Source organism: Protopterus annectens, chromosome 2.part0 (genome assembly GCF_019279795.1).
Source record: "Protopterus annectens isolate FY-2018-M chromosome 2.part0, PAN1.0, whole genome shotgun sequence".
In the NCBI taxonomy this organism is placed as follows: domain Eukaryota; kingdom Metazoa; phylum Chordata; order Ceratodontiformes; family Protopteridae; genus Protopterus; species Protopterus annectens.
In genome coordinates, this window is record NC_056728.1 from 1407749972 (window position 1) to 1407773037 (window position 23066).

General features: G+C 43.5%; 1 protein-coding gene across 1 annotated transcript in view; it reads right to left on the reverse strand.

Moving 5' to 3' along the window:
* The window catches only part of NAA15 (N-alpha-acetyltransferase 15, NatA auxiliary subunit), a 2782393-nt gene that overhangs the window by 228166 nt on the left and 2531161 nt on the right, over nt 1–23066 (reverse strand). Inside the window, exon 17 of the mRNA XM_044060403.1 lies at nt 16708–16851. Coding sequence (XP_043916338.1) covers nt 16708–16851 — 144 coding nt within the window. The remainder of the gene's footprint in view (nt 1–16707; nt 16852–23066) is intronic.

Here is a 23066-nt window from a genome sequence, read left to right on the forward strand (position 1 = left end):
AAAAAATAGAGGAGGATCCGTACTGTAATGAGCTGAAATGGCAGAGGCATGGATTTTAATGGATGAAAAAGATAGGCCTTTGTCCAACATCTCAGTTAGGTATTGCAAAATCTGAGGTATATTAGGGACAAGTGGTTCGAGTCCTTGTGCCTGGTTCCAAGCACAGAATTCTCTTCCATTTTTCTGCATAAGATTTCCTAGTGCTGGGCCTCCTGGCTTCCAAAATTACATCCATAACAGCTTTAGAGTGAGGTGCAGTCTGAGTGGCTACATTATCTGCCATGCTGGCAGGTTTAAGGTTCTGAGTTGACTGTGCAGAATCCGATTGTTTTGTTGTGTCAAAAGATGAGGGGTTTGAGGTAGAGGCCAAGGTGGGCCTTGGGACAAAGTCTTTAGGACTGGGTACCAGTGCTGGCGTGGCCTGTCTGGTGCAATCAGGATCATTTTTGGCCTGTCATCTGACTTTTAGAAGCACCTTGGTGAGAAGAGGCATCGGAGGGGAAGGCATAGACCGTCAGGCCTTTCCAGATGAATGATAGAGCATCCACTTTTCCATGCTTGAGCGTGATAAGTCCTTGTGCAAAATTTCTGTATTTGTCAATTATGAGGGAAGTCAAAAAGATCTATGTCTGGGCATCCCCATTTCCTTGTTATGTTGAACACTTGTGGATTTAGCTTCCATTCATGAGGATCCATGAGATTCCTGCTTAGTTCGTCTGCCAGTGTATTTTTTTGTTCCTGGCAGGAATTGTGCTTGCAGATGTACCTGGTAGTTCAGTGCTGTGTTCCACAAAGTCATGGCTTGTCTGCATAGGGGGTAGGGATGAGTGCCCCCTTGCTTGTTTATGTACCACACAACTGTGGTATTGTCCGTCTTTATTAACAGTTGTCCTAGATGTATTAGGTCCTTGAAGGCTGTCAGGGCATTCTGTACAGCTAGCATCTCTTTTTGACTGATGTGAAGATGCATTTGTTCCTTGGGCCACATGCCCTGAATACATTTTCCTGCCTTATGTGCTCCCCAGGCATAATCCGATGCATCTGTTGTTAATGTCTGCCTGGCTGTAGGTAAGGTGAAAGGCTGTCTCTTGTTGTGGTGACAGGCCTGGGACCACCATCGAAACTCCTGTTGTAGGCAGGGAATCAAGGTTATGACCGTCTCTAGGCTGTGACAATGCTGAGTCCAAACACTTTTTAGATATCACTGTAGTTTCCTCATATGCAGTTTTGCATATGGAATGAGTAGAATGCAGGATGCCATGAAACCCAGGGCCTGCAGAATATTTCTTGCAGGGAGCTGGGTCTTTGTTGCCATCATTTGAAAGTAATGAGTCAGTCGGCTTTGTTTGGCTGGCGTGAGATAAGCCATCTGGGCAGTTGTATTTAAGCTTGCACCCAGGAATATTATCTCTTGAGAGGGCACTAGTTTTGATTTATTTTCGTTTATTGTGTACCCTAAGCAAATTAGCAATCTTTTTACAAACGCCAGGTGCTTTAGAAGAATGTTCTTGCTCTCTGCTTGAATATTACATGGCAGTCGTCCAAGTAGGGATATATTTGAATTCTTTTTTGTCTGCAAAATGCAATTACTGGTGCCAGGCATTTTGTGAAGACCCTGGGCACAGTAGATAAGCCAAAGGGCAGTGCAGAGAATTGGTAATGCATTGAGCCTGCTATAAATCTTGAGGTATCTTCTGCACGATTGTCTGACTGGGACGTGCAGGTATGCCTCCTTGAGATCCAAAGTAAATAGCCAAGCCTCGTTGCCCAGCATGGGCAGAAGTTGTTGTAGTGTTAACATTTTGAATTTTGGAACATCCAGGAAAGTATTTAGGATTGACAGGTCCAGTATTGGTCTCTAGGCTTTGTCTTTTCTGGGTACTAAGAAAAGCCTGGAGTAAAATCCTTGTCCCTGTTCTTCTTGTGGAACTTTTTCAATAGCTCCCATATCCATAAGAGCCGCAATCTGTTTTTGTGCCTCTGCCCATTGGTTTTGTGGCAGGTTTGGCATACCTTTTGGTTTTGGAAGCGTGTGGAAGTGGAACTTGTACCCCTGAGAAACAATATTCAGCACCCATTGGTCTTGGGTGATCATGTGCCAATTTTTTTGAGAAAAGTGCTAGCTTTCCCCCTAGGGGTGCTGTCAACTGGTAAGAGCTTGGCATTTGCAGAGGAAGTCATTGTGACCGTTTCCTATAAGGTTGTGATTTGTCTTCTCCTCCTTTGGGGGCTGAAACACCCCATTGTTTAGGTCTGTATGAGCCTTGGGGCAGAGATCTGCCTCTTGGGCGTCTGTATCTGCCTCTTTGTGGCCTGCCTGACAGTGGAAAGGACCATTTTTTGAAGGCCAGTTTCTGCTAAATCTAGGTGGTTGAACCTGTAAGAAATCTTTCACCATTTGCATTGACTTTGCTTTAGCCTCCATTTTCTTTAACACCTCTTCTGCCTTAATACCAAACAAAGTATCATGCTGTAATGGAGCATCCAACATGGTCAGGTAAACTTTGTTCTTTCAACCAAGCATGTCTTCGAATAACTGAGCCTGTAACTGCGGCTCTACAAGAAGCCTCTAATGAATCAAAACCACATTGCAGAGTACGCTTTCCCACTTGTTCAACTGCATGCAATAAATCCTGCATTTCTTTACTGTCAGGACTTTCTATATTTGTAACCATTTTCTGCTTTAACAATGACATGAGAAACTGTTGATATTTAAGCATGTGAAACTGACAGTTTAAAGCTCTTACAGCTAAAGTTGCAGAAGTGTAAACTTTTTTCCCCCATCTGTCCAGAGCTCTGGAATCCCTATCTGAGGGGACAGGATTTTTGGCAGTGGAAGCCTTAACCCCTTTAGGACCCTGAGAAATTGTTTCTGGGTCTGCAGCAGGGTTTTTGTAAAGAAATTTAAGAGAGTCAGGGACCCTGTAGTACCTGTCTGGCTTTACTGGTGCAGGGGGTAAAGAATCAGGATATAGACTGGATTCAGAAAATAAAACATCTACAATATCAAGCACAGGGGGGATAGCCAAGGGCCTGTGCTGAGGCAATAAAAGGAAATCTCTGAGCCTTTTCTTGGATTCTGAGCAATCCTTGCCCCCCCCAATGGAAATGCTCCCTCATGGTGTGCAGGGTTTCCCCAAAAGAATAATCCTCAGGCGGTGAGGCTGAAGGAATGGACTCTTCAGCATCAGAGTCCTAATAGGGAGGGAGAGAATAGCCCTGATCAGAAGAAGAATCAGAGGAAATGGAAACCTGATCAGAGGAATCATAATCAGTGTCTTGCCTAGGCCTTTTGTCAGGAGGGGGATGGGAGCCCCTGAATAAAGTAACAAGGTCTACGACCATTTTAAGCATCTGTTTCTTTGGCATGGATGACTGTTCTGGAGAATGCTGCACTTGTTTCCTTGTCGTTAATGGTGTTTTTGACTTTGCCTTTGCTGCTGTAGTAGCGTTAATTGTAAGATGTGAAGGTCTGAAAACACCTTCAGAAGCCGGGGCCTGCTCAGCAGCTCTGGACCCATCTGAGGGTATAGTTTCCGTAGGCCCAATACCTCGAGTTTCCACAGGCCTCAGTGTCTCCACGTGGCTGTCTGTTACGGTCTGTGGCTCTGAGGTAGCGGGTGTCAGGGGCTGCGAAAGCGCCTCACTGAGAACCGGCGACTGGCCTAGGAGAGGCTTCGTCGTCGGTTTTGGACCTCGGATGTCTGTCTTTTTCTTTATCTCTGCGTTTTTTTACACATTCCAGTGGTCGGCTGTTCCGACGGCATTATATAATTAAATCTTAGTCCAAAATAATGTAAAGCAAAACCAAACCGATGTTTAATAGTGCGTTTATTGAATCTAGCACAAAACCGACAACTAGTAATGTCATGGTCAGGGCCTAGGCAAGGAATACAGTAAGAGTGAAAGTCCTTATGAGGTATTTGCTTCCCACAAGAAATACAATTATTAACTTTTACTGACATCGGTCTGGAGCAAGAAAATGTTTCCCCAACGGCGTACTTAGCTTTATTGAACACTTCGGTTCTGAAATTCAATTTTGAAAATCTCAGGAGTCGGCCGATCGGCACTTGCGAACTGCTTTTGCTTCGGGCACCGCACAGCAAGAAAGGCGGAAGAAAATGGCGCCGGTTGCAACTTTCATACCCATGGCGCACTGACGTCAGGGAAGAGGCGACAGCAACCGACGCCGGACCAAGACTTTGGAACTCGGGCCGACTGGGGGTTGCCTGCCAGCAGCATAACCCAAGTGTAATGACTGCAACAGTGAAACACGATGAACATCATCCTGTGACTGCTGCCCTGCAAGATGCTTCCAGGGCGTCAAACCCACATTGCAGGGTATGCTTGCTGACTTGCCTTGCAGAATGCATAAGCTCCTGTAATTCTTTATTCTCTGCACAGTAAGGGAAGGAAGATACTTTTTGCTTAATAAGTTCCATAGTATGTTGCTGGTATTTCAACATGTGGAACTGACAATTTAATGCTCTAATGGCAAGAGTTGCAGAGGTGTATACTTTTTTACCCCATCTAACGCTCGGGAATCCCTGTCCGAGGGGGTGGGATTCTTAGCTGTAGTTGCTTTTATTACTTTAGGTCCTTGGGAGATAATCTCTGGGTCAGCAGTAGGATTCTTGAAAATAAATTTGTGCGAGTCAGGGACTCTATAGTACCTGTCAGGTGTCTTGGGAGCAGGAGGTAAAGTATCAGGAGTTAGGCTGGATTCCATAAAGACATCCACAACATCCAGAACAGGAGGGATAGCCAAGGTCTGTGCTGTGGTAAACCTAAAAATTCCCTGAGTCTCTTTTTGGACTGAGGATAATCCTGGCATTCCCAATGGAAATTCTCTCTCAAAGTAAGTAGGGTTTTCACCAAAAGAAAAATCCTCTGGAGGAGAAGCAGAAGGAAAGGACTCCGCTACATCTGAATCCTCATAAGCAGATAAGGGCATGCCTTCATAACCAGAAACCTCAGTCTCAGACTCTTGGTCAGATAAAGCTGCTGGGGACAAGTCTCTTTCTTTTAGCAGGGGAAGGCTGGCTTCCTCTAATGAGCATGACAACGTCTTCCGCCATTTTAAGCATCTGTGATTGTGGCAATGAAGCAAGGGCTTGTGTTTGGGTCGTCGGTTTATTAGGCGTAGCCCATACTCTGGGTCTTCGAAACTCAGTAGTTTCAGAAAGAACTGAAGATGCGAAAGAAGTTGGTTTGTGTCAAATATCGGTAGTGCAAAGAACTTCCTCAGAAGCCGGTGCCTGCACAGCAGTTCTGGACCCATCCAAGGTAGAGACATCTGCAGGTTCCATAGTCAAAGTCTTGCGTCATACCGGACTCCGAACAGGTCTCTGGAGCAGCCTGTGAATCTATCGAAGCGGACATCAGGGGCTGCGAAAGCACCTCACTGAGTACTGGCGACTAACCTTAACGGACGCATGGTCGGCAGTTTTGGAGCTGTGAGGTCTATGTCCGTCTTTATTCTTAAGTTTTTTCGGAAGATCGGTAGTCAGATGGCTTACCAAAGCCATTTCGGAATACGGAGATCGAGAGCGAAAGTATTTAGCTACAAAAAGGGCCTGTTGACGAATAGTTCAGGCGTTGAACAAAGCACAAAACTGGCAGCGAGGGACGTCGTGGTCTGGGCCTAAACAGGTGACACAGTAAGAATGAAAATCTGTGTGGTATTTGCTTTCCACAGGCGAGACAGTTAACAACTTTTTTTGACATCGGTTAGAGCAAGAAAAAAAGATCCCCAATGGGGTACTTGGCTTTAAAAGACTTCAACTTCAATTTCGGAAATAAAAACTCAGGTAGTGGCCGAATGGCACTTGTGTGAACTGCTTCTGCTTCAGGCTCCTCGGCAAGAAAAACTGATGTAATGTTGTCGGCTGCCTGTTTTTATACCACTGATGACCTGACGTCAGTCCTGAAGCGACAGCAACCGACGCAGAAATACTAAGCCTCTGGTATTTGAGCTGACGGAGGGTTACCCCTGGCAGGATAACCCAAGTGTGATGACTGCAACAGTGAAACACGAAGAACATCTGCTTAAATCTTTGCTTGGACTAAAAATACCTTCTTGGCCTCTCAGCTGAAGGACTCTTCCATCCTTTGAGTTGTATTCCCAAAGGAAAGTGAAGGTCTCTTCTGTCATTTTACCAGAAAAGATTCCTTAAGCAGTAGCCTTTTCAGAGTATGGCTGCCTGATCTTATTAAATCCATGAAACCTTCAGCCAGTATGAAAAAGTCTGCTGAGCAGACCTGAGAAAAATGGGAATTAGGCCCATGTAGCTGAGGCAGACAGCCAAGATACTTTGGCAGTTTTGTCCTATGACTTGGGGTGGTATCAGAATGAGAGGCCTCTGGAAGTGACAAGTGTGGATACCACCCAAACCCCCTCCATATCCTGGACTCTGGCTTCAAAAGATGGTGCTTTTAAAGTAGCTCTATACCCCATCTCAGCTCAAGGAGACATCTGGGCTTAAGAAGGTATTTTGGCCTGTCAAAGGGTCAAGCCACAACCTTAAGTTGCAGCAGAAGTCATCAAAAGAGGCTGAGAAAGCACCTTGCCTCCTACAATGATCTTGAGCCTGGGAGGGGTATTAAACACAGAAACTATGTTGTTTGCTTTCTTGACAGAGATATTCTTAGGATGCTTCTCCTTACTATTCTTTGAGAACTTGGAGGAGGGATTGGCAAATATCATAGCATACTTAGGCCACAAGGCAGACTTCTGTTCTAAATACCTTTCAAGGAACTCAGCCCTACAGTTTATGGAGCAGGTGTTGGAAAAAGGCACACTGGAGACAGGTGTGCATGTCATAGCTGTCTAAATGACAGCTCCTAAAAATGGCTCTTACTTCTGTGGATATGGGAGACACCAACTATGAGTGAACAAATAGAGCTGAATTCCACTAGGAGCCAATGGTTGACAGGCACTGGGTAAAAAGGAGAGAAAAATTAAAAAATTAGAACTATGGAACACACAAGAAATGCACAAAACTATTTTTCCTTTAATCTTACTGCCTAACTTCCAACAGAGAACACAGATGACACTAGTCACGGAGTACAATTTTATAACCTTCCTCTATATACTGGTGAGAATACTAAATTTCCAGAAACAAGCCATGATGACTTTAAAGTACAACATACAGTCACTGGGTCTGCATTAACAGCTTGAGGTGGCACAGAACGTTTCTTTTGTATTATTTGCACTGTCTAAAAGTGTTGTATAAACTTTGGTAATTTGGTCTTCTGCATCCCTTTTGTAGCCATTTTCGGTTGATATGTCAAACTTGTGGATACTGCAATAAAAAATTCCCTGAATTCTGTTACTTAATCATTACTGATGCAGAATTTTCATTAAATGTTAATATACTTGTTGATTTTATTCATTGGTTCATTAACCAAAGACCCCAACAGTACAGGAGTGAAACCTGAACAGCTGTTGTGGTGATGCTTCAGTTAGCAGCCCACTGCCAGATCTGCACTTCCCACATGCACAGCAAGAGTGAGCCTGGAGCACCTGTTTATTCGCATGTAGCACCAAAGCCTGACCGATGAAAACAAGAGGGTTTTGATCTCAAATTTCTTTCTACCATTTGTAGGCTTAAGTACTGTGTATGGCTCATAATGGTTTATGTGGATCACTCTTTCAGGAGAGAGGAGGCTCTTCCTAAGAGCCACAGAGGAGCCAAACTGAGCTTACCAACCCACTACCAAAACACCCAGCTTAGAAACCCACTACCAAAACACCCGTTGAAAAGACCTACTAAAGATTTGTAAAAATGGAAGTCCAAAAATGTGACCGATGAAGAGGAATACATTAATTCAAAGCCCAGGAATACGGGTGCAAGACCAGTGCTCGAAGACGAGTGCGGCAGCTGACAACACTCTGTCCACTGCAACAGCTGTATCATCCCATTGACAAATATATGAAGAAGCCCAGAAGGGTTTGAGCCTGGACCTTCTCATCTGTGTCCCCAGGCAGTATGCCAGGGAAAACCTGGGTCTTCTCTTCAGACAGGACTGGGGCATTAAAGAGTGTCCAGTTCTGTTTTGAAAAAGGGAATCCTCTTAAGTGAGGCTTTCAGAGGACACCCTCCTATTTATGGAGAAAGTACAGTTGTGTACACTTACCATAAATGTAGATGCTCGAGTGCATTTACTGTTGCAGTCATCACATCTGGATTATCTGCCTGCAGGTAGACCTCAGCCAGCCTGAATACCAGAGTCTTGGATTCCTGCGTCAGATGCTCTCTCTTCTTCCATGACGTCAGGGGTATAAAACATGCAGTTGATGCCATTACATCAGTTTTTCTTGCCCCAGATGTCAGGTGCCCCCACAATGGGAAGCAATTATATGTTATGGTACACCTCCATCAAAAAGCAAATACACCAGAAAACTTAAAAACACTAAACAAGAAGGAAAGGTACAGCCAAGAGAAGTCAGGGGGCAGGAGGGAGGGTAACCAGGACTGCAACAGTGAATGCACGCTAACATCTACATTTATGTTGTGTACACAACTGTACTATGTTCTTCATGTTCCACTGTTGTAGTTATCGCATTTGGGTTGATTCCCAAAGCTAAGGAAGGGAGGAGGAAGTTGGAGAGTATTAGGGCCAGCTATTAAGCCCTGCAAGACTGCAGTGGCAAAATCAGCTCTGGATTTAAAAAAATAGGCATGTGGTAATGCTTGGTGAAGGTATGTACAGAGCTCCAGGTAGCAGCTTCTAGGATTTCCCTGGTAGGGACTCCTCTGAGAAAGGCTGCAGAGGTAGATGCAGCCCTGGTGGAATGTGATCTTATCCCCTGTGGGGTAGGTTTTCCATGGTGCTTGTAGCAGAAATTAATGCAATGGGCTATCCATTTAGAAATGTTTTGCTTTGAAATGACCTTCTCCTCTGCTCCTGCAGCAAAGCCAACTAGCAGCTGTTCAGATTTTCTGAGAAGCTTAGCCCTGTCCAAATAAAAATCTAAGTTATCTGTGCAAGTCCAGAGAGTGCAGTATTCATTCTCCTTTGTTTTGTGGATTAGGGAAAAAGAAGGCAAATGAATGGACTGATTTAGGGCCACACTAGACACCACCCTGGGCATAAAGGAAGGATTTGTCCTGAGGGAAACCATGTCTGCGTGGAAGATCATGAAGGGTTTCACTGCCATGAGGGCCTGTAATTCAAACACTCTTCTTGCTGAAGTGATGACTAGAAGAAAGGCTGTTTTCCAAGAAAGGAATTTCAACTCTGCAGGTGCAGCTGGCTCAAAGGGAGGGAGAATGAGCTTTTCCAATACAAAGTTAAGGTCCCAGGCTGGAGTAGGGGCTCTCCTGGGGGGGTCTTAGGTTTTTGGTCCCTCTAAGGAATTGCTTTAGCAGGGGGTGAGAGAAGAGGGGTGGCTCAGTATTATAATGTGCTGAAATGGCAGAGGCATGAATTTTAATTGACAAGAAGGATAGGCCCTTGTGGAGCATTTCTGTTAAGTACTGAAGAATATGAGGTAAGCTGGGCATCGTTGGGCCCATCCCTTGAGTCTGGCTCCATGAACAGTATCTTTTCCACTTTTCAGCATAGGATTTTCTAGTTCTAGGCCTCCTTGCTTCCAGAATGACATCTAGCACTTGCTTACTGAGGGATGCTATTGGAGAGCTCAAGGAATTAGCCAGGCTGCAAGGTTCATTTGAAGCGGAGGGTGCAGAATCTGGCCCGCCTGCTGGGACAGCAGGGAAGGGGTCTGAGGCAGGTGACCTGATTCCAGCAGTGTCATACTGCGCAAGAGGGGGTACCAGTGCTGGTGTGGCCAGTCTGGTGCAATAAGTATTGTCCTTGGCTTGTCCTGTTTGATCTTTAGCAGAACCTTCGAGAGGAGAGGCAGAGGGTGAAAGGCATAAACAGACCGGCTTTCCCAGGTAAAGGACAGGGCATCCACTTTCCAAGCTTGACTGTGGGAAGTCCTTGTGCAGAATTTGTCCAATTGGTAGTTCTGAGGGGAGACAAACAGGTCTACCTCTGGAGTCTCCCATTTCTTCCTCAAGAGGTTGAATATATATGGTTCGAGTTTCCATTCGTGTGGGTCCATGAGATTTCTGCTTAGGTCGTCTGCAGTAAATTTAGCTTGCCTGGCAGGAATTGAGCTTGTGGGTGCACTTGGTAGCTCAAGGCTGTGTCCCACAGAGCCATGGGTAGTCTGCAGAGAGGGTACGAGTGGGTTCCCCCCTGCTTATGTACCACATAACTGCGGTGTTGTCTGTCTTTACCAATAATTGTCCTGGAAGGATGCAGTCTTTGAAGGCTGTCAGGGAATTCTGTACAGCTAACATTTCTTTTTGGTTGATAAGCAGGTGCATCTGTCTCGGGTTCCATTTGTCCTGAATGCACTGCCCTGCAAGTGAGCCCCCCATGCATAGTCTGATGAGTCTGTTGTCAGGGTGTGGGTGGCAGGGGGTAGAGTGAAAGGGAGCCCCTTGTTGTGGTAGCAGGCCTCTGCCCACCAAAGTAACTCGGTCTTTATACAAGGAATGATAGGAACCATTGATTCCAGGTCCTGAGAATGTTGAATCCATAGGCTTTTTAGATACCATTGTAGTTTCCTCATATGCAGTCTTGCATATGGAATTAGTAGAATGCAAGAGGTCACGAACCCCAGGGTTTGCAGAATTTCCCTTGCAGATAGCTGGGGCTTTGTGGCCAAAAGTTTGAAGTAGGTTGTCAAATAAACTCGCATCTCTGGAGTGAGGAAAGCAATCTGGGAAGTTGTGTTCAAGCTTGCTGCCAGGAATACAATCTATTGGCAGAGTATTAGGTGAGATTTCTTTTCGTTTATGGTGTACCCCAGTGAGGTTATAAGTTTCTTTACGAATGCCAGACGTTTTAATAGCAAGTCCTGGCTTTCTGCCTGAATCAGACAATCTTCCAAATATGGGTATATCTGAATATTTCTCTGCCTGCAAAATGCAATGGCTGGAGCTAGACATTTTGTGAATACCCTGGGTGTAGTAGACAAGCCAAAGGGAAGTGCAGAGAACCGATAGTGCATGGAGCCTGTCCTGAAGCATAGGTATTTCCTGCAATATTCGCTTATTGGAATGTGCAGCTAAGCTTCCTTTAAGTCTAAGGTTGCCAACCAGGCATCTTTGCCTAGCATAGGAAACAGCTGTTGAAGTGTTAGCATTTTGAATTTTGGGATTACCAGGAAGGTGTTTAAAATAGAGAGGTCCAGGGTAGGATGCCAGGAGCTGTATTTTCTGGGTACCAGGAAAAGACTTGAATAAAACTCTTGTCCTCTTTGTTCTGCTGGGACAGGCTGAATAGCCCTGACACTTAGAGGAGAGAGAACCTGCTGTTGGGCCCCCACCCACTGATTTGGGGGGTAGGTCTGGCCAACCGTTTGGGGATGGTAAGGTGTGGAAGTAGAATCTGTATCCTTGTAAACTAGATTTAAAACCCATTTGTCCTGGGTAATGAGTTCCCAGTTTTTTGCATACAGGACGAGTTTTCCTCCAAAGGGAGCAGGCAGTTGGGCAGGGCTTGGAAGGGCTAAGGGTAAGTCATTGTGCCATTTTTCTGTAGGGGGGTGGCTTACTACTCCCTGCTTTGGAAGTGGGAGCCCCCCACTGCTTAGGCCTGTGCGCAGCCTGAGACTGTAACCCGGGTGGTCTGCTGTTCCTAGGTTTGGACTGAGAAGGCCTGGAAGAGACTGGAAAGGACCAATTCTTTGAAGGCCAATCCCTACTAAATCCGGGAAACTGTACTTGTAGGAAATCTTTAACAGTTTGCATAGATTTAGCTTTTTTCCTCCATCCTTTTGAGGACTTCTGCTTTGTTGCCAAACAGGTGGTCTTGGTTTAAGGAAGCATCCAGTAATTTAGTTTTAACATGATGTGGCAAGTTTTGCTCCTTAAGCCAAGCATGCCTTCTAAGTACAGACCCAGTGACAGCAGCCCTGCAAGATGCTTCTAAAGAGTCAAAATCACATTGCAAAGTATGTTTACCAACTTGTTCTGCAGAATGCATTAAATCCTGTAATTCTTTGTGTTCAGCACAGTCAGGAATCAACATCATTTTCTGTTTAAGTAGTCCCATAATATGCTGCTGGTACTTAAACGTATGAAACTGGCAATTTAAAGCCCTAATGGCCAAAGTAGCAGAAGTTTATACCTTCTTACCCCATCTGTCCAAGGCTGTAGAATCTCTATCAGAAGGGGTAGGATTTTTGTCAGCAGTAGCCTTAATGCCTTTTGGTCCTTGTGAAATGGTCTCTGTATCCGCAGTAGGATTCTTGAACAGGAACTTGTGAGAGTCAGGTACTCTGCAATACCAGTCAGGTTTTCTGGGAGCTGGAGGTAAAGAGTCTGCGGAAAGGCTAGATTCCAAGAATCATCTACAATGTCCAGAACAGGAGGGATAGCTAAAGGCCTGTGTTGAGGAAGGAGTAAGAATTCACTAAGCCTCTTTTTGGAGTCAGAGTAATCTTGGCTTTCCCAGCAGAAATGCTCTTTAAGAGTGTGCAAGGTTTCACCAAAAGAAAAATCTTCTGGAGGGGAAGCAGAGGGAATGGAATCCTCTGCATCAGAATCCTCATAGGTAGACAAGGGCAAGTCCTGGTCATCAGAAGGAACAGAAATATCAGATTCCTGATCAGAAGAATTGGAAGGAAAATCAGTTCTAGGTCTCTTAGAGGGGGAAGGCTGGCTTCCCCTAATTAAGGTAATAAGGTCTCTGGCCATTCTAAGTATTTGTTTTTTAAGCATATGGGCCTGAGCATGCAGTTTGGACGTCAGTTTTCTAGGTGTGGATCGAGTTTTAGGCCTGGATGAAGAAGATGGCGTTAGTTTAAAATGCAAGTCTGTAGGCCTGAATACACCCTCAGAAGCAGATGCCTGCACAGCAGCTCCGGACTCGTCCAAGGTAAAGACATCCGCAGGTTCCATAGTCGAAGAAGCATCTCGCGGCATACCTAACTCCGAATGGGTCTCAGTAGAGGCCTGCGAATCTGAGGTAGCGGGTATCAGGAGCTGCGAAAGCACCTCACTGAGTACCGGCAGACTGGCGACTGGCTTAACGGAAGCATCTTTGGCAGTTTTGGACCTATGAGGTCTGTCTCTGTCTTTATCTTTACGTTTTTTCAGAAGATCGGTAGTCAGATGGCTAACAAAGCCATTTCGGAGTACTGATACAGAGTACCAAAATAATTTCCTGCAAAGATAGCCTGATGACAAATAGTTCTGCGGTTGAACAAGGCACAAAACCGTCAGTGAGGGACGTCGTGGTCTGGGCCTAAGCACGGAATGCGGTATGAATGAAAATCTTTATGAGGTATTTGCTTTCCACAGGTAGGACAACTGTTAACTTTTACTGACATCGGTTGGAGCAAGAAAAAAAAGATCCCAAACAGCATACTTATCTTTTTTTGAAGATTTCGGTTCTGAAACTCGAAAACAAAAATTTCAGGAGTTGGCCGACCGGCACTTGCGAACTGCTTTGGGCACCGCATGGCAAGAAAGACTGATGTAATGGCGTCAACTGCATGTTTTATACCCCTGACGTCATGGAAGAAGAGACAGCATCCGAAGCAGGAATCTCAAGACTCTGGTATTCAGGCCGGCTGAGGGCTACCTGCAGGCAGATAACCCAAATGTGATGACTGCAACAGTGAAACACTAAGAACATCCCCCAAGAACCCGCAATCACAGCAGTGTTAAAGCCACAGATGCAGCCAAAAAGCCCTTGGCAATGTCACCACAAACCAATCACCCAGGCCAGAGAAAACATATGAAAGTTCTCCTCCTGGAAGGCCTCCACCACCATAGCTGGTTCCTTGGTAAACACTCCCAAGTACAAGATACCAAGACAAATAGCAGCATCTTGCAAGAGACGCCCAACCAAATGGAAAAGAAGGACCAATGAGTAGCTATTATACACACAAACACAATACAGATGCACTGCTTTAGCAAAAGCATGACCATCAAGTCATCCACCCAGACACTGCCACTCTGCATATGTATTAAATGAAGCTGCTGAGACTCAAGGAGGAAATAAAGAAAGCCTCCCTTCTCCTTAAAAAGTACAAAGAGGCAGATTTAGAACCATCAACCTCTTTCCAAAAACAGCCTTTAACTTCTTTAACTTCAGGAGTGGGTGTGGACCTGTCCCAAGAGCTCTGCAGTGTCCATTCCTCTAAGCAGAGCATTTTTTTGGGTGGGGAGTGAGATCTAAAACACTGCCATCCATAATTAAAATAAGAGCCTACAGATTCCTAGTGATAGCTCTCCAGGCAAAGAATAAATATATGTCATCCCTCCAAGAACGTCTTAGGCCATTATAAGGACTGCATCTGCTGGGTCAGTGAAGTTGCTTTCCTGGGTGAATGGGTCAAGAACAGCAGGGATTGTTCAAGACTACTGGATGCATGGAAGTCTCCTAATCTTACAAAGGTGATTTTTTTTCACTACAGAAGTGGGGCAGTTAAGACTTAAGAGGTTTAGAAGATCTTACAAACCCCATATAACTAGCAATGACTGTTTACTCTCTGGAAGCCCTTGACTAGACCTGGAAAACTTGTCAAAACAGGACTAATCCCCAGTAAGGGGTATTCAGGCTAAACTGCCTAAGTTTATCCACAAAAGACAACAGCATTAGTGTATCTCCTTGTAGAAGCTTGCTGGAACAGCCATAACCAGTCATGTCCACTTTTTACTTGACCCTCAGTTATGAAGGACTGCCAGCTCCTCCAATACTGGTCCACAGCAACCTGGACAAGCAAGGCAGCTAAGGGGTTCAAGTCCTACTAAGGCAAAAAACACCTATTTATCCAAACTATTCAAAGCCTCTGCCTTGGAATTGGGCAATATGAAGGAAAGGCACTATGACTTCTGGTACCTATGCAGGTTCAGAGAGATCACTAAGGAATCGATCCAAGAATGCTTCACTGGGATGTCACTAAACTTTATTCTGCTAGGGGCTCGTGGACAGCATCCACTTTCTTGGAAAATAAGCTCATATTTTATATGGCAAAATACAGTCTTCAGCACATGTCATGATGAACAGCTCAAAGTTCCTCATCCATGACAGCCACTACATTTCTGGGAAGAAAGCTCAAGTGCAAGGGTAGATATCATTTCATGAAGGACTGAACCAGCACCCCCCCCCCAAAGGAAATGGTCATTGTGGGCAGGGAGACAAAAACAGAACTCACTGGCCTCCTCAATCTTGAAACGAGGGGCATTGGTGTTCTCCCAGGGAAAACAGGGGGAATAACCCCCCCAAAAAAAAACTTCAGCTGCAGAACGGGTGGCCCTACACTTGCTAAATGTGCAAAGGGTTGAGCAAAATATGGAGGCTGGGTGATGGATCCTCCCCATAAGCACACACTAAAGGCAATGATGGGGCTGAAGAGACCTGCATAATGCCTAGTGGGAGCATCAGGACATGCTTCCCAACAGTGCAGTTCAGTATTTGTAAGAAGTCCAACCAGACTAAGCTGAAGAAGGTCCAATTTCTAAGCATGCGTAAGTGGTGAAGGCAGCTGGCCGTGTGTTCTCTTCCTGAATACAACCAACCACTGAGCCCACAAAAGGAAACACGGTTGCTCTGTGGGTACAAAGAGTAAGTTTGCATCCACCTCTCAACCACAGGAGAGATGGCATACCCACTCAAAGATGTGTCCCACAAAATGACTGTTGGGTGTGCATCATTCAGTGATTTTTTTCTGCAGAAATGATGGGTCTAAGCATAACCCTGCGGTAGGAGACAGAAGATGAACACACACATGGACTGTTAATGCAGCTACAAGTATAGCTTTACCTGGGGGAGGATGGGGCCTTATATTGAGCCTACAACTTCAATGTTTCTCTCAATGGGATCGTGCAAGAGACATTCCTACCAATAACTGCACTGGGCACCACCAACGGTTGCTATTTTTGGGGAAGTTAGGTATGCGTATTTCCCAACTTCCCAGAATTTCGTACATCTAGATTTTTGACTCATTTTTGGCCAACCCTTCATAAAATTTGTTTTCTAGCAAATCTTTGAGTAAAAAAACTACAAAAATGACATCTGAATTTCAGACTTCAAATTCTTCAGAAAATGCATGCTAACATAATACATATTATTTTAAACTTTACGTTTATAACAGCAATATTTAAAATATCTCACACATTTTAGGTCTTTGTCCTCCATTTTCGGATCTGTCCAGAATTTTTGTGCCAAGTGGTTGAGAGGTACTGTAAGTATGCCTCCAACTTTTTCCCTTTTCTTTGTGTGTGTGGCCAGGCTGAATGGGTGCCACTTGCAGCAGTGTTCAACATGGTAATCTTCTCCTAGGCAAATCATATGGTGGGTTATGGATTCGGGTTCATGACCTGGTGGTCACATGAAACGCTGGGAGGCACAAATTGTACCATGGCAAATCCTGGATAAAAATCTGAACTGTTTCAGCAGCAGAAAGGAACTGACTGGCTAAAGGGGTTAAGCAAAGTCACTTAGTCTGCTGTGAGATGCTATGGCATGTACTAACACAGTGGACATACTTAGTCAAGGCTACCATGGGGAAGGGAGAGGAGGATATCCCTTTATCCACTACAGAAAGTCTCTAAAGTCAGACCAATTATTTTGGTTAAAACATTTTCACTGTTTTTCTAAAGCAACACACATGGTTAGTAGGAAACGTACTTAACATTACAATGCATTACTTAAAGATTTTTTTTCACATACCTGCTAATCTATGTGATATTGACGAGGAGTGCTTTTTAAGAAAATTTTCATTGTAACTCCTTGGATTGGTTTCTCCAAATAAACGATTAATTTCCTGCATTAAAACTGCTCGAACCACATCAGCTGCTTCATTATCTGTGCAAACTATGGAGAAAGAAAAATCATTACAGAAAAATGAGGAATTTTGCAGTCATTACTTGCAAAACAATGTAGCTTCCACAGCAAATATATAAACAAAACACTACAGTAAACTCTCAGTTAAACATAACTCAAGCAACTGTCAAAAAAAAAAAAAATTTAAGAAATACAGTACAGTTTTCATGGGTTGCACTGTGTTTCCCCACAGAAACATACCTCACACATTTTTAGAGTTTTAAAAAAAGGAAGATAGGAATAAATTCCCTCTCCCCCCATACTGACAAGTCAAACCAAACAAATAGTATAGGGTACATTATTAGTCAGGCCTAATTTTAACAGTAACTTTCGAGCAACCAGAAACTCCAATCCCCGTGGGTGCCAGTTAACAAAGTTTAGAGTAGATTATGCTTTCCCCACAAATACTTTAAGAGAAGCAACTTTTTTCATGAGTAAATTATGGCAAAGTCTTCAGTTTTACAGCAAAGAACACATCTTGAAATACTCAGGATAAATGCTTCACTCATTTATATAGGCAAGCTTAGTACAAAGGTAAGGCGTCCAAAACAATGGTGGTGATGGCCACAAAATAGCCCTGGGGAAACAGTAGCACTGCAGAACAGATATCCTCTAGCTACAAATCATTACCCACAACAGTTAAAACTGCACAGGAATACCAGGCATTTAACACCCAGCAACAGCTTAAGCTGCTCAGTGGTGTAGAGAGATAGACCCTGATTAAGTCATTGATGACTAGAACTCGAATAAATGCTCAGGTGCTTACAGGAACTGCCAGGAAAGGATGTAATTGAGTGGCCACTACCTGTTCATCCATCTGGGTGGGAGGGCCGTTTCTCCGGCATACCATGAGTGAATCTAGTTGGAACACTAGGTGTCTAATCCATGGAGCTCAAGCCTAGCGAGTCTGCCCTGCCATGTGCAACAAACTGTGAGCATAGGGTTCCTCCTCAGGGGGCAGCTGTAGCAGAGTAAAAAAAGAAACACCACAGGGGAAGGGGAACAGGAAGGGAAGGCCACCCCACAGCACAAGCAAAGGCTGACCACTCCCTACTATTTACTTTCACTGTGAGCAGATGAGCTCATTGGGGATTCTTGGGCAGGAATTACACTATTTGTGAGGTTACTGGTTTACTTTTTTGTTTTTTGAAATTTTTTTAGTGACACTTTGCCTAGGTTACAGGAATGAATGGGCCTAGATGTCATTTGCCTGTCTGGGAATCCTTGGCTCCCATGTCAATGGAACAAATGGGCCATCTATGGCCATGGGGCTTGCTCATGGAGGAATTTAAAAAAAAGTGGCAAAGTCAATTACTTGGAGGGAACAAACATAATCAAGACAAAATTACTTCACTGCACAGCCTTCTAGTTTATCACACAGCAAATACTCCCCCTCACAATAAAACCTCAGTAGTATTCATTCACTATAACCACTGTACTAAGACCAGGCAGACATAAGCATGTAAGTGCCCATCAACCATAGGTGCATGCTAAACTAGGACAGTGGGACACCATGTCAGGATGCTGAAGAAAAACAGAAGACTACAGTAAGGAGAAAGTAAAAATAAAACATGTACAGGATTTACTTGCTACTGAAAGAGACTTTGTGATATCTAAAGAAAGGAATGTTATGTGCATCTTACAAATCCTTCTAATGCTACACTTAAAGGGGAATTCTAGTCCAGAACATGGACTTTTTAGCCAATGCAAAAAGTGAAGACCAGTGTTGGTAGGAGAACATGTTGATGCCTTGTGCACAACTTGACATAATATCTATGAACATGTCAATCAGCTGGCATTAACTCACTGAAATCCTCTTATCTCAAAGCTGGCAAAGCACCAAAACATTAACCATCAGGAGTGCTCCCAACAGTTATGAAATACCGCCAAGGAAATATTTATAAAAAGGAATCCCTGTCCTTCAACTCCATACTTCTAGAATAGTACTCTCAGGATACACTGAAAGATCCTGAAGGTGATACTCAAAACTACATGGTCTAGTGAAAAATATAAGGTATGGATTAGTCTTTACCAAGGACACTGAGTAGGATATCAGCCCGCAGAATGAGATGCTTTTAATGGAAGATCACTGACAAAAGGCATCACATTTAGCAAGCAATTACTCAATGAGAATTCAGAATTCGACAATTAGGTGATATAAAACAAAGACAAGGAAAAGCCTACTGGAAAGCCTGGATGGCAAAAGTCAGTACTGTAAATGGAGATCATATCAGAGCTGCAGTGCTTAAATATATGGATGCTGTGAAAGCAGGGTGGTATACCAACACCGCCTTTAAACAAGCAGTCACAACTCCCAAGATGAATACAGATTTAGAAAACCAGAAGGGGTAAATCCCACCACCCTATTGCAAATGTGCGAAAGATAACCAACTAGCCACAGTTCAGTTGGTAATGATTTTCTGTAACCCACAAAACAAGGAAAAAAATGAACATGAATGTATAGTTTCAGTTAAGAACTACACACTCAGTCTGGCACTTGCTCCTTACAAAGCTAAGAAAGCTGTACCCTAAGTAACCTTTGAACTACCATGTTACAGAAAACAAAGTGAAGCAACCAAAGTCAAACTCTTCAAAATCACAGTGCAAACAAGCAGAAATAACGTGCAACTACGTTTTCAACCTCTAAGGCAGCAAACCACAAAGCTAAGCAGTTTTCCTTAACAAAGGTCATGTATATAGCGTTTAAAACATGACAAACAGTAAATGTGACTTTGTTTAAAATCTGCTGATGGCTAAAACTATGCCTGACATATTCTGAATAGAGAGCTGACATTCTAAAAGATTTCACCATTTGACCTTGGTCATCTGATTCTCATGCTACATGACTTCAGCAGGCTTGGAGGATGAATCTTCATTTTTAATAAATTTCTAAAACTGACAATTATACAATTTTCACTTAAATTAAGCTACTCTAATTTACTGTACTATTTAGATATAACCACCTGAAATGCATCAATGTAGCAAGTCACCAAAAACATGACCACATATTTCCAAGCCTACAGAAGTGCAGATGCAGTGTCTACAAGCTGAGGGTATCCCTAGGAGGAAAGTACAGCTGTGTTAGGTACTGAAAAGGAGATATTTGAGAAGAAATTACTAACAGTAAACCACAGCATTTGGTTTTACCAACCTTCTATTTCTGAAAGACCTGGCTATGCATTTTTAGTAACAGCTTTTCCATTCAATGACCAACACAGCTCTTGTGCTTCTGAAAGTAATGACAAGCTTTGCAAAACTTCAGCACAAAAGCACATTGTTGTGTTCCCTTCAGTCCTTCAAGCCTAAAGGTGCACAGTGAAGTGTGCCTGTGGTACACAAGGGTCTAAGACTACAACTACAGAGTATATCTGTCTTTTCTGGTAAAACTCAAGGTTTGCAAAAGCTACAAGCACTGTTGGAACTCCCTACGTGTGAGAAGCATATTTTTCTTTCTCTGTGAGATGCTTAAACTGATAACAGTTGCTTTCTGTTTCGTCTGTTACATTTTTTCTATTTTGAAAAATCTGTTTGGCCTGGTGCTTTTGCTCTATGTGGCAGTTACTCAGGCTGTACATTTCACATGCTTTTTTCATTGGTTAATTTGTTAGTTGAATGATGCTTAAACACATACTACATCTGTGGCCCTGACTTTTCTGATAAGACTCAAGGCCTACAAGCACTGTTAGTGACTCCCTGCTGGTTATTTTTCCCACCTACCCTCTCATTTCTTGATCTGCTTTCGAAATTTGGTGATTTTAAGCTGCCCATCCTTACTATAAATTTAGCTTTCTAATCTCCTCCCTTTCTACATTGCTATTGATATATTCATTTATTTCCCTTTGCTCGTGCTTTTTTGAGGAAAAAAGTGCTTTTTGCCTGTCATTGCCTGTTCTACTTATTACTTGCTCTTAATTCATTAGCGAGCTAGCTGTGGGATAAAGTAGTGCCTTTTTTTTTTTTTACAATCTACTAGTCTCTTTTCTGCCTTTTTTTTTTTTTTTTTTTTTAATATCAAGAGGAAACGACTTTTCTATCTAGTGGCAGTGGGTGGTACCCTGTCCTGTATAGGTTGGCGAAACACACTAGAGATTCCTAAATGTAGTAGTTTTATTGGCTTGGAGGGCTTACCTTGTTTTTAATGCCTTCAGACATTCTGCACGCTGTCTCTTGACTCATTTCTACAAAGTGAAGTACTTTTACTGAATAATCACAAGTTTATAACACACACTTGCAAAGACATTTGTCTGCAGTATTTCTCCCGGGGCCTCTGCTGAAAACTGGCTTCGTTCATAGTCGGATTTTCATGGTAAACAAATGTCAAATAAATAATAAATGTCAAATATAAGCCAAGTTCATTGCTGTTATCCTCAGTTACTCACTGCCTTTCCTTAAGTTCAAGTTAGACACTCTTACTGTGCCTTCACAGTAAGAGGTCAGGATTATTCATCTAGTGCAGTAGACATTTGCCTGGTCTGAGATGGGAAGCACGCAAAAGGGCTTCAAGTGTAGTTTTATTGGCCAGAGGGCTTAAGCCAGTTTTCTGTACTTACAGTGCTGGTATAAATTCAGCATGTTAGCATGGAGCTGCTCGCTGTGCCAGTGCCCTGTACAGATGCAAATATCTAGAAAGATTGCTTATTTTCATTATACTGTGAAAGTTTACTGCGCTACTTATTGTTTTTCTGCACTTCTTTAAAGTTGCATTTTCAAACTGTTCCGCACTGAAATAAATTGTACCTAGTGTTGCTTTGTTAGTATTAGGCATCTTTTGTAGTTCCTTAACACTGGGACTCCAAGCCAGTCATTTTACATTAAAAGGGTCAAAGTCTGTACTCTTGCGGGTGAAGAGGGCTAATTTCACCTATCCAAGTGGGGAACTGCTGGTGGAAAGCTCATTGTCTTCTTACCTGATTGATCTTCGATCAGAGTTATTGTAAAATTTGTTTAGTCCCCCCCCCAATTGTATCGTAAGCATTGTGTCTGCATAAAGTTGCACTTTGCGTAGCAGAAGTTACTGGTGCCTTGTATACATGCAATCACCAGAAGCTGAAACTTCCCTATAAAAAAACACCTCGGAACATGACCTCAGTCCAGCATTACTCACAGGGCAAATAGTGTGCACAGACAGCAGCATTTACACATTCAGTAAAGACTACCTAGTTCTGTCTTATCTTGTTATAAGATTATCACTGCTCAGACAGGATATGGTTTGGGTGCTAGGCAGTATTGCTGGTTATGTTAGCTGCAAATTACAAGTAAGCAGCCTTCCGTCATCAGGCTACAAACACCCTCTACTCTTATCCCTTGCAAGTACATATTAGGATCTGCAACCATGGATGAGCACTTTCCTATCTCAGCATCCAACATGGTGAACATGGGCATCTTGGGGCAGTGTAGCAATTACCATATGTACTTAGTTCTCGAACAGACAAATACAGTGAGTAAGAGATGTAGTTACATACTGACATTGGTGGCTAGACTCCCTCAAAAAGACAAAAAAAGCAACAAACAGGTTGTCAGTCTCACAAATCACTCACTGCACCCAAAAGGACCATACAAAGACCCACACACCCAGAAGTGCTCACATGTAACTTACTTAAACCGCAATAGCCTCTCAGGCACAATTCTCAGAAACTATGCATGCACACAAGACAAGTCCCATCACAGCACATAAGGCCACATCTCTCTGTCTCAACTACCAATCCCACAAGGTGAAGCACTCCACAACCTAATATTCTGGTCAAAGGAGACTCTATTTTTAGACACTGATGTCCCTTTTACCAGGCAGGATAATAAGGCTACAGTTAGTTGCCTGTCAGGGGCCAGACTCCACCAGATCATGCAAGCATTCCAGTCCTTTAACCCTACATACCAGCCACGGTCCATATGAGCATGAATTACATGAGGCGTACCTCCTAGCACATGAATAGAGACATGATTGAGCTCTCACAATGTGTCACAAGCAGGTTTGAGACTAGCACTGAACAGCATTCTACAGTCTCCAAGGATAATACCACAATACTAGCAGAAAATGATTGACTAACATCTGACTTAGTTTACTGGTGTCATTCCAAAGGGGTCCAATACTTGTCAGCCTGTGAGCACATGGTTGACAGGCCACACTGCTTTGTCAGGGATGGTCTTCACCTGTCACATCCAGGCTTTCAGATATCGGCCAAAAGATTATCCGCCTCTACAGTGTCTTT